Consider the following 18,162-nt stretch of genomic DNA (forward strand, 5'->3'; position numbering starts at 1 on the left):
TTTATATATACTGCTAAATGAATCTGTGCCGATACCAATTCAAACACTAAGGCCACAGCTAACCAGGAAAAAAAGAAATAGACCTTTGTTTTAGATCCCCGTCAGCTGCTTTAATGCACACCACAGAGCCGGGGTTTTGACAGGAAGAACAGGGCCCCACCCTGCACCGGAGCGATTCCGAATCGTGCTGGCGAGCTAAGAACAAGAACGCTACAGGAGCGTTAAGTGTCTCAGTTCTTTTGGTTTTATTCTATAAAAAACACACTTTAGTTCTACTGTTAGCTGTTCTGGAAGGACTGTGGCTGCAACTATTTCATATCCTGGAAAGCACAGCTCACACGTCCACTCACTGTATTAAGGAGGGGGAAACAAACAAAACAAAAAGAGTAAAAACATGTAACTATAAACTTCACAATCTTGACTTAACACTATTTTACAGGGGGAAAAAAAGTATCAGAAAAAAATGTAAACTAATATCCAGTTATGTAAAGAATTGTTTTCAGGATTAAAAAAAAAAGGAAATAATTAAATATCCTTTTGCACAAAGGTTCTTTCTAGCAGACACCCTTATGTTTTAAGTAGACCTTAAAGCACTTTTCCATTGTTGTTTTCTATGAAATTTGTTTCAAGCAAACCTGCTGAGTTCAAAGTCTTGGTAAGAAACAGCTCCCCCATAGGGTACAAGCCACACGCGGATTTTGCCTTTTTTCGCATTATCCACCATTTGGTATGGTCTCATTGCCCTACCAGCTGCTTCGCCGTTTCCCGAGCTGCACCATCTCGCGCTGTGTCCGATATTAGACACAGCAGTGACAGAGCAAAGGGGAAACAAACTGCACAGCTGATCGGGACAACTGGCGAAGGATGCAAGCAGCATATCCAGAAGTGGTTATGAGTGAAAAAACCCCACGACGTTTGTTTGTAGGAGCTTAAATCACTTCTTTCTCAAACCACAGCAAGATCCTCTCTGACTTGACTCTAATCAGGCTTATCAGACTCTTATAAACCAGTCTGATTCCTATTTCAGTAAACACATGAAGAACTGAGCACTGAATTAGGAGCAGCGTTTTTTTAATGAGAGAGCTCCCAGCAGACGGGGAAGAAAGGAAGGAAGGGCTTGGACTCAGTGCGTTTGAACGTGAGGACGACTCAAAACCAAGAAGGATGAACAGTGAGCTGCCGCATAGCAATGAAGAAAGTGAACATAGGACAAAGAATGATTTTCACTAGGCTAATAAAAAGTATGTATTTGAACCGTCTTGTCAACAACACACCCATTCAGAAGAGTATGTACATCCCTCGTCACTATCCCCTTCCCACATCTCCCTTGTTTATTTAAATTCAAAACAAGGAGTGTAAAAAGAGAAAGGAATGAACGGACGGACAGCAGGACAGAAAACAAAGCGTTGAATGAGAAGCAGCCTGTTGATGCACTGCTACTGAAAAGCTTAAGAGATATCGGCCAGAAAATTTCACAAGTCAGTATTTTCCTGTTTAATACAGTTGTCTTCTTGCTTAGACTAGTTTGCTGAAATTATAACAGGCAGATTTGTTAAGCATGTTTTGAGGCTGATTTTTACAGAATAATGACACAAACACTGTAAAATTGTGCTGAATGTTGCCAAAGACACCAAGTCAGTAAATACCTCACTTGCAAAGAACCTGCTACTGAACTCTAACCACTTCCGACACTGATTGATCTCTTACCGCTGTTATTGCAACTACTTTTTATTTAGCACTTTTATTCATTTCAATAATAATAATATTTACACAAAAGAAAACAGCCCTTAAGCTCCTTTTTTTTCTCCTTTAGTAGGAGTTATGAGCCATTAAAAATATATTTTACGCATATAATTCTTCTAAAAAGATCATAAAATTAAACTGAAATATAGGTACTTGCTAGCAACATTATTCCACTCAATTGACAGTCTACATAAATCCATTACCATAGCCAATTTAAGCACTGAGATTTCTTTTAGTAACTACAATCCTTGAGAAAAACTTGAAAATACTGAAATATAATGTCTGAACACTCAATTGATCACAATAGGTATCTAAATTGGAGCACCAAGTTACAGCAAAGCACCGCCTTGTTTATGTCCACTGTGCTGTTACCTCACGTTCAGGTGTGGGATTTAAGGCGGGGTTAAGGGTTAAGCACATGGAAAAATAAGTGGCAGGTGCCTCTCTTTTCTTTTTCCTAAAACATCAAGCATTGTATAAAGGAAGAGTTTTCTAACCCTCATCATGATCATTTGACCCAAATCTGATAGCACAGATGATGGAGCATTGTTATTAAAGCATGAGGAACCATAAGCTTCATGCTGCCAAAAATGACGACAGAAATGATCGGTGGTGTGAGAAGTTTGGTTTATTTGAGTGGAGCTGTTCAGGGATGACAATACTTATCTGTGAAATGAATATTCATTATGTGGGTGAATTCAAGGCTGAATAATACTTTACTGGAGAGTGGGAATAACGTTAGGGAGAAGTTGTCCAAAGCAGACACGGCTCACTTTGTACTAAGGTCTAGTGCAGCTGTATGACACACAGATGGGTGCCAGGAAGTCATGAACTGGAGAAACAGCCTGCAGTAGGCAGACCTATCCCCTATGTTAGTTTCTAAATACAAAGCTGAAAATTAGCTAAATAGCTTTTATATCCCTGCAGGTATGCTCAGACCTGCTCCAATAAATACATTACTGCTCTTATTTCTGCAAGAAGTAAATAGCACTGAGGTATCCAACACCACCCCTTCCTTTTCTCCACAACTCCAAAATCTTTTCCTGTCAGAGAACATCTGGCTTGCTTAGAGTAATAAAAATTTTCAGGAGGCAGCCATTTCGAAAGGTACAGTCTGTCTCTGCCACCTTCTTTGCTAGTGGCACAAGCCTCCAGCTAGCTGAAGTGAACACCTGGCAACCGACCCGAAAGCGCAATGACCACCACAGCAGGACTGAAGTAGGAGAGTTTAGCTTTATTTATGAACTTGTTTGTTTGTTTGTTTTAAAATAGATGTTATCAGACTGGAAAAAAAAAAAAAATACTGGAAGAAAACGTTTGCATGCCAGAAGTCCTCAAATGTTTTTTAAAAAAAGCAATGTAGAAAGCAGACTGGACTGTTTTGAAGGACCTTTCCTTTCATGACCAAAAATGAGTTGAACAGCTACATGGGGTAACAGAGACTTGAGAACCCGAGAGGAGTCCAACAGGACGACGAAGGAAAAAGGAAACACTAGCTGTATCTTCTGGCTCCAAAACAGCACGGAGTGAAGCTATGACAACCCTTACCTGCAAACCAGCAGTATTCAAGAGAGCAACAGTAACTAAACCTGTCCTGTGGTGAAGGCAGTGGTAAAGGTACACACAACGTATCACCATCTGTATGACTGCTCTGGAGTCATATGGAAGGCAGGTGTGATCCAGCCTGCTGACCGGAGCTATCGCCGATCTCCTGTCCCTGTGCCATCCCTGGGAAGCAAGCCAAACTTTAATACTGGATAGTAGCATTCAAGGAGTAAAAGTGTGGGGAGAAGCCAAGAGATACTTTCAAAACATGCATCAGTGAGATCTTCAGAAGACTGATCCAGCAGCTAGGACATAAAGATGGACAAATAATTCAGTAAGTAGGTTTGTTTTTGTTGGTTTGTGTTTTGGGGTTTTTGGTGGTGGTGGTGTTTTCTTTTTTTTGTTTTTTTTTTTTAATTGTCTGAAAGCAGATTCATTTTGTAAGCATAGAATAAAAGCAAACTATTACCATCCTTCTCCCTGAACACCTAAACTCTACAGATCAGTAGCCAACGATTAATTGCAAACATTAAGTAATCACTACTATGACATCAGCTTAAACTCATGTCACACCTATAAGCACAATTGTCACTGATACCAGGAAGAACTGTATCCCTAGAATCAACAGTTCAATTAATCCTTTGAGAATCTGTAAGCAAACCAAACCAACCCAACCAAATAAATCCTACAAATATTTCCTTTCCAAAACCACGAATACACTATACACTTCTGACAAAACACTACTCAAGGTTATGTACCGACACATGCTACAATACGTAATTTGTAATGCACTTTTTTGTTGTTAAAGACAGAAAGATTATTTTCTGATTTACGGTGGTATGACTAGTGACGTCAAAGGACTAATTGCGTACAGAATTAGTATTAAAAACAGACCTGTGTTTTTCATATTTTTATCCATAAGCAGAAATACAAAATTAATTTTCTCCGTATCTTCACAGAAAAATTCTACAGAAAAGAGTGTCTTAATCCAAAGACCAAAGCAAAATACAAAACTGCATGTCAGATAGTTTCTCTTAAGACTAAAAAACTCAAACTCATAAAAATTAATGCATTAATTTATTAAGGAACTTAATCATTGGGAAATGAATTTTTAAGAAGATCAATAAAACCCCCAAAATATCTTAGAAAATTCCTCAAGCTAAGTTTAAATGTTGAGGAAGCAACGAAAACCATCAAGCAGCATATCAAAATACCGTCTTGGCATAATGCATTCCTGAAGAAAGATGTCTAAGTTAGTATATTCAGTTTTAGCTTTACCCATAGCAGTAGTATCATGCTGAAAGTCTTGCCTGTGCTCACTGGTTAGGTGAAGGGTACGCTGTGTCCTTGGTCACAGACGCAAGTTGAGTGTGTTCTGACATTAAACTGTGTTGCGCTCAATAAGATCATGCAAACAAATACTCCAGTAACTTGATTACTCTCTTGGTCATTTTACTTTTTTCACTAGAACTCACTAAATATTACTGAATATAGAACTAACTCAGAAAAGTTGGGATACACAGGAGGAGAAAAGAAATATATTTAAAGGAGCAAAGATACACTTTATGGGATGGCAGTCACAATGGGAGGAGGAGTGCTGTCAGTGCACACAGGTACTGTGTGTTCATTATTATTTTTACAATAGGTAACAGATGGGATGGTCATCCAAGATACGCTCACATGAATGAGGATTTACCCAGTAAGAACAGACAAATAATTTCCTTTTTTTTCCTTTCTCAATTGAAATACGAGGATTTTTTCATACCCTGCCCTCCTCTTCATGAATTCTGTATTTCCTTCCACAGAACCAAAGATAAATGCATTTTGTAATCTGTCCCCAAGTACAAAATGAGAAAAGGAATGACAGCGAGAGGAAATTACGAGCCCATTTTCCAAGCAGCACAAGGGAATACCTCTGGGGGCAGCTATTAGACAACATTTCTAATATTTATCTATTTAAACTCTTAGTAATTGACTCCAGTTGCAAAGAAAAAACCCAAATTGGTCCAAAGTTAGCATGCGTGTACACTTCTGATTTCTGCATTTCCTTTAATATTCTGCATCTCCATATGTACAACGAAATCTCAGAAAAAAAATCTGGCTATTTTTCTGGACAAAACAGGGCAGGGTACAAATAACGCAGGTAGTGCTTTTACTGTACTATGTCAATTCTACACGCACACCCTTCTGTATTTCTACAAGCATTTGTAGTGACGTATATGAAAATTCCCACAGAAATGACAAAAGCAAAACATTATTGAGAAATTTTAAAACTAATTCCTGCCTCCAGCTGAACAGAATAACTAATTTTATGTAGGGCAATATACAATCCTTTGATTTCTACTAAAAATTATTAAGTAACAATCAATTTCTTTAATTTCATTACTAGGAAGGATTAAAAGTATGTCCCAAAATTACATTACGGACTACTGCATAATCGGTGGCCTGATATGATTTTTATAAAAAAATTAGAAAGTTCTCTTGTCTTGATTACAGCAGCATAAGAAGTTACAGAATTGTTTTTCTTCAACAGCTGGTGAAATAAGGAGATCAAGCTAGCAGACATCATTAATCGCGTGCAAGTGTTTGAAAAGAAGGAAAAAGTTTGATATGTTCAAATTGAATTGAGCGCAAATGTTTTAAACAATGTTTGAAGTTGCTCTTTGATCAGAATTTAAAAACTTTCATCCCTAAGAAAAGTGCATGCATGTTTCACAGACCACAAAAAGACATCTGAAAAAAGAAACCAACATCTTTTCTACACTAGTGTTAATTGTGTTTCTGGTTATCATGCATGCTTACTTTTATTATGACCCTCTCTCTTGAACAATATTGAAGTACATCATGCAAGCCTCTTGCATGATACCAGAAGTACAAAATTCTACACTTAATCAGGGAAAGCACAAGTGAGTTTCCCATTTTTAAGACTTAGAAAAAAAAATTATGACTAATAAATTGAATTAATTCAGAAATGAACATACCCATAAATGATCACTCACTATGTTATCTGCTTTTCCGTTTCTATAACTTCTATACATAAGAAAATCTACTTCTAGGATACATTTTATTACATTATGCTGTTAAGAAAATCATATGTGAATAATCTTTGCTCTGTAATTGAAAATGAAGAGACAGTCAAGTTTTTATGTACTTCTAAACACCAACCACTTTCATCTTGTTAAAACATTTAGAAGCAAGGGAGCCTTAAGAATTTCTGGCAAATACTTTGCTGCTTACGTTGCTGTCCATAGGAACTGTACACCTGTACCAGGAAGCCAAAACCATCAATACTGGGGAACTGTTAGAAAGCTTAAATAAAACCCTCTGGTAAATTATGTAGTGTAAGCACATTGGGCCATTTATTCCCTTACTTAGGTCACTTTTAGACCAATGCATCTTCATTTGTTTGAATGGAAGTAATCTTAAATTATATATGAATTAGTGAGAAAGTGTGCAGCAAATCCAATGAATAAAGAATTCTCCATTCAGTGGGAGAACTAAAATTCAAACAAATTTAAAAAACAAATAAAAATAGATTAACCTCAGTTAGCTGTACTAAAATCAATTTTATTAACAGAAGTTTTGCAGAATATTTCATGAATCTGGAATGAATTTTTCTCAGTGTTTAAGATTACACTCATTTTTCCTCCTATGATAGCCTCCTAACAGCAAACATTACATATTTTCATAAGTGCAAGGATTGATCACATTCCACCCGTTCTAGCAAGCCACTTCTATTGCCTTGCTGCTTGTCCAAAAGGCAGCAGAGGCACGTTCCTGTGGTCCCATTTTGCGTTTTGTGATGTTTAGAAACGCTGTCTACAGGAACATGGAATAACCTTGAGTAACTCTAGGTTTTTAAAAGTTTATTCACGCTTCTTTATTATTTGTTTTCTATTATTTCAATTCAGGAAAAATGCCTTACTAGTGGAGTGTTATAAACAATGGCTGAATCACGAAATACAGCACCTCCCATTTAGTTTCTTCGCAAGGAAAGCTCTACACAGTTCACACTATACTTCTGTGTTAAGGAAGTGCTAACGGCAGGGAGGTCCAGATTCTTCTCCACTCCCAGCTATGCAGGAAGGGTGGTTTTGGCACTTCGGTTGCAAAGACAGACTTGTCCCACTTCCAGGGGCCATGGGCAGCATAAGCTGATGCCGCTTGTCTTTAGCTAATAACAGCTTCCTCTACAGCTCTCGATTGTCTGTAAAGCACGGTAACAGTCCTGGATCACATGGTTGGGTTTTTCTTGGCAGTTCAAAAATGATGTGTGAAGCTAAGCACCCAATGTCGATTAAGTCAGTGGGAACACTGAATCGAGCTTTTCAGACACTACCGTTTTCAGTTATCAGAAAAAAAGACCAGGGCTTCTGTTATAGTCTATTTCTGAGCACAATATTTAAGAGTTTAGTTGCTAATGTTCTTTTTTACAGATGCAACTTCTGTAGCAGTTATGAATTCCAGTACGTTAATACTCAATAAAGCATAGTTAGCATTTCAAAAATTTTACAAAACTTCACATTTATGTCTCATTAGTCACTGTGCTAATATTATCATTTGAATTTGCTGGCTTCATAATCTCTTGTCGATTTTCATGGCAACTATTTATATTTTGATATGTGACTTTTCTAGGTCCTCGGACTATTTTTCCTGAGGTTACAGCTGGAAGCGACTATATCAACCTTGGTATTCACTGTTTTGTTATATAACTGGTGCTTGGGGGGGTGGTGGTGGTGAAAGAATCGGTCTGCTGGTGTTAAACATTACCTTATTCCTTCCATGCTGTTTTTTCCATCTGAGCTAAAGATATTTCATCCACTTGCAAAGCATTCCTAATGAGTGACAGTCAGCAGGAAACTGATTTTTGAGCAGCTTCCAATAAAACTGAAACTTTGAAAGAAGAACCTTAGATTTTAGATCGCATTCACAATTCATTTCACATAAATACCTATAGAACTAAGTTCAGAAGTATTTGAGTCTCATTCTCAAAAGAAAAACTAATTCAAGCTCTAAATGAGTTAGGATACACCCACCCTGCTATTTATCCAGATACGCAGCAATGTCATCAACTCACTGAGCTACTTCTTGACAGTTCTTTATTTCGAGAGGTACAAAAATCTTCTGACAGACACATAATTGAGAAACCCTGGGAAGAAATGTTATTTTGTTTCAGCATCTGCTCTATAAATGAAGATAAGCAAACCAGATTTCTAGTTCCAGAAAATAAGACAGCTCTTCTTTGTTTCAAAAAGTGTGACATAAAAGACACAGCAAGAGTATGTATATTAAAATGGCTTGTAGGACAAATGCAGAGCCGTTCACTGGTTCCCACATTCTGTAATACTTGCTTCATCACTCTGTCTTGATGCTCGTTCATATCTTGCTTTTAACTTATGACAGATCTTCTTGGACACTTCTAAGTGTTATAGGAACAGGCTCTATTAATATAGCAAGAACATTTTACAGATATAATTTCAGGCTTTGACAAACGGAATTCCAAAATATATTCACTCAAAAGCTTAAGCCCCTGCTGTAGATATTCCATTAGTACTGGGCACAGGTTACTGTAACGATTGCTGTATCTTGGTTTCTGTTACACTGGCTGGGTTATTCTCCCCTTCTGATTTTTATTTCTACGATTTCTGGCATTTTACACCATGGGAAACTGGCGATTCAGAGAAGAGAATGGAAATTAGGATCGTAGTTTGTATCTGTACACTGACAAATGGATTGGTAAGCTTGTGTAACATTTGGAGAATGCTTTTTTTATTCCTTAGACGAGATTTCTTAGCAGGGGATTGGAAATGCACTGTGATCCTTCTCTAGCTTATTTCCTTTCTCAGTAGTTTTTTTTCTCACTTTTCCCCTCTCTCGGATATTCACTTTTTAAATCAAAAGAATTACTTATGAGAATGAAACTATTTTTGATCATACACAGCGCTTTTTTTCACAGAGATGATGGCAGATAATATAAGATTGGAAGCAGCGTTACAGGAATGGTGACAGCAGGTTACAAGCTTTTCTAACGCAGTTGTGATCTCGGAAGGGAGCACCCACTTCAGCCTTGTGGGAACAGAGTCTCTTTGCACATTCAGTTTGCTCATGTATTTTGATTTGATGAGGGGAAGGAAAAGCATTCCCTCCGTGCAATTTTAAATGAAGCCACAAACATGCAGTTTCCTCACCCCAGTTATTCCAAGGAGAGAAACTTCCAATTACTTGGCAAATCAAGACAGACTATCCAGAGGGGGTCTGAATCTAAGTGCAGCTTTTCCTTTCCTTAGAGTCTGCAGACAGTCCCCACGCAGAGAAGGCTGCAGCCCAGGAAGCCGCAGGGAACGGCTCATCGCGCTGCTTTTCTCTGGGAGACAGTACCATCGCCATGATTAGAACACAACTAGCCAAACCAAGCTCAGCCCAGCACACCAGGAATGCCTATTTCTGCAAGGGAGTACAGGAGGAGACAATACACTGAAGCTTTAGGAGCGTGGAGTCTTTTACTCTGCCTCATACGTAATATTTTTTTTGACAACACGAAGCTCATAAACACTCCGACCAGATGGTGGAACATACAGCAGCAGGAGATGGAGCTTATTATCTGTCGCTTCCTTCCGCTAGTATACAGCCCAGAAATCTGAAGGACCTTTATATCACCCTCTACTGAAAGCTGGGTCCCTGTCACGAGGCAGTACGAGGGACGTATTGTGTGCCCTTACACAGACATCGCTTCTTCATTATGCTTCAAGTCCCTGCTTTAACGTATGCGGGTACAAAACATGCTTAAATTAAGTTCTCAGAAGATTTTCTAAAATTAGCAATATAATGTTGTAGACAACATTAAAAGCCTAAAATTTACATGTCTGGCATTTGCTAACAAGTGAAAAAGATTCTAATAACACAGAATACCTCAGCAGTTTTGATACAAGTCCTATCTAGTAATAGTATGTTACCAGAACATGTATGTTATTTTTGTATTTTCTTCCTTAAATTACAGAATTTCAAGAAAAGTGTTTGCAAAAATAATTGGTTTCCTTTGTAATCAGCCTGTTCCTACCTTCCTCTTCCAGAACTCAGGAATGCTTTATTCCCCTGTGCTACAATCACCTTCCACAACAACTCAATACACAGCTCTAAACAATTTATGCAGGTTAAAGGCTAAAAAATCCCATCTTTCATTAACCCACAAATCTCACCAGAAAGAAAACACCGGGAACAAGAGAAGTACATAACCACCCAGCTGAAGAGTTCAAAACTACCTCATTTCTGAAGCCTGCATAGCAGTAGTTCTTTTAAGAGAGACTTTTTCTTTTCATTTGACATTTTTTTCTTGCCCTTTTCAAAACTAATTATCTCTCTCCAGCTGCAAACATAAAAAATGCATTTTACTGGGTCCTGTTTACATGTCAATAAATAGCCATTCTAATATTCTTTATTTTGATAGTCTTTATCACACGAATACTACTGGCAAAGGCTCCAAAATATGCAACTAGCAGGGAGAGCTATATTGAACTGTTCTACCCTATTCCATCGACCACCAGGTTAGCACTGATAGTGCTTGAGCTCCACCTTCTTAATATCAAGAAGAGTTTGGGGATGCCCCCGATAAAATTTTTCCCTTCGTTAATTGTTCTTTGTGGAAGTTTAAAAGCAGAGAGTCCTAAATTCACCCAGATAAGTGCTCCAAATCTCTATTAAAATGATGAAAAAAATCACAGCCACTCTGTTGGCATCAGTTTCCTCTGGAAGGGCTCGCAAGACCGCAAACTTGTGGTATGTTAGTGGATTATTCTAGTGTTACACATAAGAGATTAAGGGAAGAAGCTAATAAAGATTGGCTTGTTTACCTTTACATGTCATTTGAAAATAAAGTAATTGAAACAAAAAGCACATGCTATATACAGCCCAAATTCAACTCTCCCTGGCCCTGGTACAGACACAAAGCAGATCTGCTGCCCTGAATGGATTTACATAATTCTGAAATCAGAGGAGAATATGGCTATTATGTAAAAAGCTTTTGCTACTTCACAGGTGACAAAAAACCGCCATGACATTTTCCTGACAGGACAATTTCCTATCAGTGCTTGTCAGCACGCCTTATATTTATGTCTATGATGATAAGTAAAACTGTTTTTGACTGGTCATATGATGTTAAAAGTTACACGTGCTTAAACCTTCCTGGTAAGCTTAAATTTGCTGAACTTTAAAGCATAGAGAAACAGACCGCCGATTTCTGCGCCCCACATGTACTTTTTCCTTTCTAGGGAAAGAAAGTGCTTTTCAGCACCGGAACATGTCTATTGCCTATGTATCCTCACCATTGCTAGAATGTAACGGAGGGCAGAAAGGAGAATGGTAAGCTAAAAAAAAAAAAAGATCAAGGATGAAACAGAAGTGAAGGCTAAAGAGAACAGCTTTCTCACACAGTGACCCAGACCTCTTCACGAAGCCAATGGAGTTCATTCAAGGAAGATTTTGAACATTTAGCTGGATCTGTTTACCTACCGCTTCTGAAGATAATTTTATATACCTTCTCTACAAAACATTTACTACGTTACCAATCTCCAGCTTTTGTCCTACAAAAAAGTTTTCCTTACTTCTTGGGCTAAAAGCAGAAAAGGTCAATTCTTTGTGAAGTACTCTAAAACGTCATTTCCTAGAATACTAGTAATGCTGACTTTTTCCCACAGATTTACCAGAGAATATTTGCTGTTGGATCCTCCTGCTAGGAATAACTCCAGTTTGCCTTGCCCATAATGCAGTTCAATATATTTATCTTGCCAGGAAACACACGTTTGTCTAACCAGAAATTTACCGCCGTATGCTCATATTGTTAATGATCAATAAACTTTATCATGCCAATGACTCAATCCCAGACGCTTATCCTACCAGGAATTCATTCCTCTAAACTAGTGTTTTCTACAAATCTATAATTAACCTAAAAGCCATAAAGCTTTTTTGCACTGCCAGTATTTGTAGGGTACAGCTCCCTTCATCTTTACTTTGGTGGAAACAGAGAAAACTGTGCAAGAAAACAGTTCTAACAATGTAAACATGTCACAAATACGCTAGAAGTGCAAGCTATGGATGGTACAACTACGAGAACTTTTTTCCTTGCAGCCAGGTCCATCAGTGAGTTTCCTAGCAAGAACAACATTTCTGATGACTTCTGCCAATTCTACCCCATCTCTTTCAAATACAAAACACACTGTTTACCAATTCTTCCAAGAATTAATTTACTATGTTTGCCAATATCCCCAAACTGTATGATATTGGGTCTGCCAGAAATTTACTTCATAAAGTCTTCTTGCCAGGATGAGATATTGCAGATTTACATATCTTCAGATAAACAGGAGTTTGAACATTCCAGTGACTAAGAGAATGCATTTTAAGATGTACACTTTATGCAATTAGCACCAACTCCTCAGGAGTCAATGACACTTTGTCAGGAGAGTTTTGTATCTGCTCACATGGAGTTGTTAGGCCAGTAAAACTTTGCTCAGCTTGAAACAGCCTGTGCTGTTATTTGTTAAATCTGGAATCTCCGTTTCTGATGCAAATAACTGCAGAGACACAATTGATGTTGCACTGGACTCCCCATGAGGGACATTAATACTAGACACCAAGAATAACACCTAGAAATCATTGCTTAATCAATAGATTAATTCTGTACTTAGTGTTTATTTTTCTTTCATATTCCTATCTCTAAGACGTATGAAACCAAGCAATAAACCATTCCTCTTTGAAGAGTAAGATTTGAGATACAATTTCAGGAATTGTAAGGAGTACAAAAATATTAAGGCAGTTAAGTATTCTATATTTGGGTATTGTTTTCAATCTTTAAACAAAAATTTTTGTAATTTGTAAGATCACACATGGCTTTTCAAACAAATCTTTGACATAAAAAATGTTTTGCAAAATACTAACAGTGCCATTCAATTCTGTAGGATATATTTGAGAACTCCGAAAATGTTTCCTTTATGTTCACGCCATGTAGAGTTCTGGTTTATACAGATCGTCTATATATGCAAACACATAAATACCCATGTGTAATGATTTTACATAATGTCCGATTTCAGCTGAAACTTTGCACAGAAATAAATCCTCGATAGTGATAGTAACAATGAAATAGTCAACTGCTCACTAACAAAAAACTTCACAGAAATTGCTGAGCTCTATCAGGATTTTGAGCAATAAATCACATTTTACTCTGAAGCTATCTACCAAATTCAGATGACTGCCCAGTCTAATTTATATGACCTGCCATGTTTAAGTAGCCGATACAAATTCTTCGTTTCCATAAACATCTAAATTGGTGATTCTTTTCACAGAACTAACTAGATCAGTACAGACACCCCTACACTTGTTCCTGTTATAAGCTTCTCTTTATTAATTTTTTTTTCCGAAACAATTTTCTTCTCACATTCCACCATTAGCGCTCATTTGATTGCTATCTCGCCCTTCCTCATTATCACTTCATTCACGACTGTTACTATGTGTCTGTTTTCTCATCTATTCTCACACCTTTCGTGGATGAAGTTCATGGATGTTATCCTCACTCTGCAATCCATTAATTCATCACACCTTAAATACAGGGTACTATTGCAGTTGTAGCTAGTAGCTAGAGAAGAGTATTATTACCTGGGGATACAACTATGGCTGCCCCTTTAGCTTTAATATGTAGAATTTTTTTTATGCAATAGTTTTAAGCAACGGCATGGTACAGCGCTCTCCTTGTAGAACAATGCTCTTTCAAAAGGGGTGCTGTGAGGTTTTTGGTTGTGTTTGGGTTTTGTTGTTGTTGGCTTTTTTTTTTACAGTCCAAAGATGTGCCAAACATGAGAAAAACTTTGTTAAAGATTCTGATGAGGAATTTTAGAAAAGAATGGGTTTAAAACAAATTCCATCTGCAGTTTTACGGATTCATGCCAGATTCAGAGTCCAAAACTGAACCTGATTTTTTTCTGGTATTGACTGAGCCACTACCAAGAATCACCCAGAACTCTCCAACTCGCAGGCCCCATACCGTGAAACCTGGTGTCCTTTTGGAAATCACACACTAGAACTGTAATCAAATCAAACTCTGGCTGAAGTCTGAAATTTTACACTCAGCTTTACAAACTTCTTTGCTCTTGTTTGAATTTTGAGCTCAACCAGTTTTATATTTCAAATCTGTGTTGCTCGCCAGGCCAAACATTTAGGTTCAATTTGTGACAGAAGAAAACTGTATGATTTCAATCACTAGAAAGATATAGGGCTGAATTCCCACGAAGCCAAACAGATATACTTAGCAGTGCGATTACTAACCCAGTTATACCAAACTGAATTTGTCACAGGAGAAAGCTATGATTTCTAGTACAACAAGCAACGTTCAACTTCATCCTTACAAACCAGTACACAAGTATATGTTTTTAAGAACACTTTTATGCTTAATAACACAATGAAGCAAGCAGTATATATTAAATAATAACATATTGACCTAGACAATTCAGGAAAGAAGGTGCCTAGAGGTAAGCAAGTATTTAAGTGCTGCCCTGCATATTGACAAACTACTGTCGAGGCTTAAGTGCTTTTCTACGAACATGGACATCAAGCCTCACACTGCAGTTTGAAGCAGTACAAGAGTGTATTGCTTCCAAGAAGAAAAAAACCAATGCTTGTATAATAGAAGATCTGCAAATTCATACGGTATCTCATAAAAATTAATGTGAATGGAAAAAATCTTGGGGCATATATTTCCAATAAAATCATCTTACAACACGAGTGTAAAATACTCGTTGGTCTGCGCAAGCATAAACTTGATTCCTAACGGGCCAGTCCTGAGTAAGTGAGGTAAGTTCATGCCTGACAACTTCTTGCAGAAATGCACACTAATTTCACCATTTCTCCAAAATTATTAATGTGACTGCTTTCAGAGGCACTGTTCTGGAAGAATAAATTCAACATATGACACACAGGCTGGTTTCTTACGCCTACAATAGAGTGATTGCAATCCTTTTATATGTGTCCAAGCTATGACACTACAGCTAACCTGAATACAGATAGGAGCAAAGCTTTGCAAACAGAGAGCTCTTCAGAGGCCTAGGTCAGAGGTTGTGCTTTCAGAGCCACAGTTAGTAGTAAAGAGGTAGTTGCTTTAAGTAGCTCTACAAGTACATGTACATCATCTCCAGTTACAACAGTATAGCCATATCTTAGTTAACCAAACTCTCATAACATGTTCAAGATCAAGTCATTTATAAAGAACTGAACATTTAAGTCAAGTTTTCTATACAATACTTTCTTGAAATCTGTATTCATGACTTTTTCCTTTCCCAATATTGCAGTTTTGTAACTCTTTGGAGGGAATATATGTACATGGATTGAGGCTATTTCTGGCAGCTAGGTATTGTTTCTCCCATGAATTATAGGTACTTTCAGACAACACCAGTATTAGGAAAGTACCTTGATTCAGAATATCTGCAGTAAAAACAAAAAGGCTGTAAGAGCACAGCTGTTCTAATTTTTGCATTAATTTACACATCACAGAGGAGACAATTTTTCCATCTTCAAAAAGCATATTTTTTATCTTCTTGTAAAAGAAGAAAATTATTTTAATATTCAGAAAATTAGAGAAGGCTTTTCTGAGTGAGCACTGAGGGACTGGGTTGCTTTGTGTGGGGTTATTTTTGCTGGGGTTTCTTGTAGTTTTGTTTGTTTGTTTGTTTGTTTTTAATTAGTACCAGAATTTTTAGCTGAGAAGTACTGGCCACACTATAATGAATCAGTTTAACCACTTGCTTGAAGAGCAGGGAGTGACTGCCCCTGGAAGCCTGTGGCTGTTACCTCTAAGGGGACAGGACTCTCACTGCTTCTGACGTGCACTCTGATTCCTAAAAATATTCTCCCTGCCCCACCATCCTGCCTGAATTTGTGGCAGAGCTAAAGGCAACAGATAAGCCACTTGTCTGTACAAAGTGAGTTTCCACGCGCAGCAGTCAATCAGGGAATGCGGCAGTAAATTCTGCTCATTTCCTTCCATTTCATTAGTCTTAGTCTTTAGCGTTTATCTCTAACCAAACAGTAGCTTTTCCTAACCTTAGCTCAACCATCATAAGCTCTCAAATATTTGTCCTAGACTTCTGTCCGTATCGTGCAAAAGGCTAAAAAAGAAACTTAACTGTTGGCTTTTTGGTTTTTTTTTTGTTTTTTTTGTTTTTTTTTTTACAACACATTAATTATCTTCAGTTTTTAAATGACTTGGTTATTTATATGATTAGAAATGTTACAAAGAGAATTGTTGCATTTGAATTCATTCACAGGCTTTGTAAGCTCATGCAGAGACAGCCTACAACCCCAACCTTGATTTTATACTAAACACACACAACATATGCAAAGGTCGTAAATAATTAATCAGTCAACATTAGTAAGAAGTGTAGCTACTACTAAGGAAATATTTATCTGTAGCTATCATGTGATGGTCTCCAGAATACTAGTCAGTCCGTCCTGCTAGAAAAGCAATTTTACTTCAACAAAATATTTCCTACATTTCTGATATTACGGTATGGTTAAAAAATAGGTAAAAAGTGGGTTGTCGCTACAAGCCTTTGAAAACAAAATGTTTGCTTGTCTGCTGACAATATGAGATTGTTTCATAGTGGGTAATCAGAAAGTAATAACCATAATTAGTAGATAAAATAAACAATTTACCTTGTGTAGACTGGTCAATGTTTTTCCTTTTTCTGCTATGACTGTTATAATTAAGTCTTAGCTCTTGGCTATATTCATTCAGAGTTTCTCTTGAGTCATAAGATTGCCTTTGCTTTCCCCCGTCTTCACTTTCGTCTGAAGAACTTGTGTAAGTTAGATCCACTTCATGTTTAACTTTTGACAGTGGCTGGTAGGGTTTGCAGTCCATCTGCTCCATCTCTGATTAAATAGGCTCAAAGTCATGAAAACAAGAAACTGGAACTCCTTAAGGAAATAGTCCTGGAAAACAAACAAACAAACAAACAATAATCCATTTCAGATATAATACATAAATTTAGCTCACAAAGGCTGAATTTTATTTTTAGCTGATATAAACCAATTAAATTCTATTAGTATCATTCTAATCCAGGAAAGAATCTGAACATGTCTTATTTTACTGTCTTACTTTTTAAAAATAGAAGTAAAATAACAGCAACTTGGAGAAAAAAAAATAGAACTAAATCTTAAGCACTTATCCTATTAGACCAAGCAATAACCATACCTTATGCACAAAACGTGTTACAAAAACTTATATTTGGTATTAAGCTAAGACGGAACAGTTACTATTTCTCTAAAGGGATGCATGCTCATCTGAAGTGAAAATTACATTTTCTATCTTTTAAAATGTGAAGTCTACAAAACAGCAAGTTCACTCTTTTGAAGTATTTTGCTGGAAATTAAATTACATTTAATCAAGAATAAGAGTCTTCACCGTTTAGAAAACCACCAGACTTAGTAAAAACAAAAATACACTATGCTGTAACTCTACGAGAGCGTATGATGGTGCAGAAATGGACATTTTCCTTTCAGACCGTGTGGCCATTTCAACAGGAAGAAGCTTCTACCCTGCAGTACAACCCCCTTTTCCCTCTGCATCTCCTGCGTGCCCCCCCCCTCATACCAGCGTGGGGGCTATACTGTTCCTCAATGAAACCTTCCAAACGGAAGCCTGCAGTTTTGTATATCATTAAAATGATGTTCAAATCCAATAGCATTAAGATCAAGGGGGTTACAGCTGCAACTGGTGCACTTGTCCTGTAACCTTGCCTTCACGAAGCCTTTTCCATCATTAATTTTAAGGCAAACTCTGTGATGAAATAACAGGGGTTATGGCACACCTTTTACAGCAGCATGGTTCACAAACAG

At 37.4% G+C, this 18,162-nt stretch overlaps 1 protein-coding gene across 2 annotated transcripts in view; it reads right to left on the bottom strand.

Moving 5' to 3' along the window:
- The window catches only part of TENM1 (teneurin transmembrane protein 1), a gene marked incomplete at both ends in the record, with an annotated part of 253,287 nt that extends 236,093 nt beyond the window's left edge, over window positions 1-17,194 (bottom strand). For both annotated transcript variants that reach the window (XM_082322867.1, XM_082322866.1), the window contains one exon: window positions 16,978-17,194. In XM_082322867.1, coding sequence (XP_082178993.1) covers window positions 16,978-17,194 — 217 coding nt within the window. The remainder of the gene's footprint in view (window positions 1-16,977) is intronic.
- Between the last annotated feature and the right edge of the window lie 968 nt (window positions 17,195-18,162).

This window comes from Platalea leucorodia (assembly GCF_965183815.1).
Source record: "Platalea leucorodia genome assembly, chromosome: 10".
Taxonomy (NCBI): domain Eukaryota; kingdom Metazoa; phylum Chordata; class Aves; order Pelecaniformes; family Threskiornithidae; genus Platalea; species Platalea leucorodia.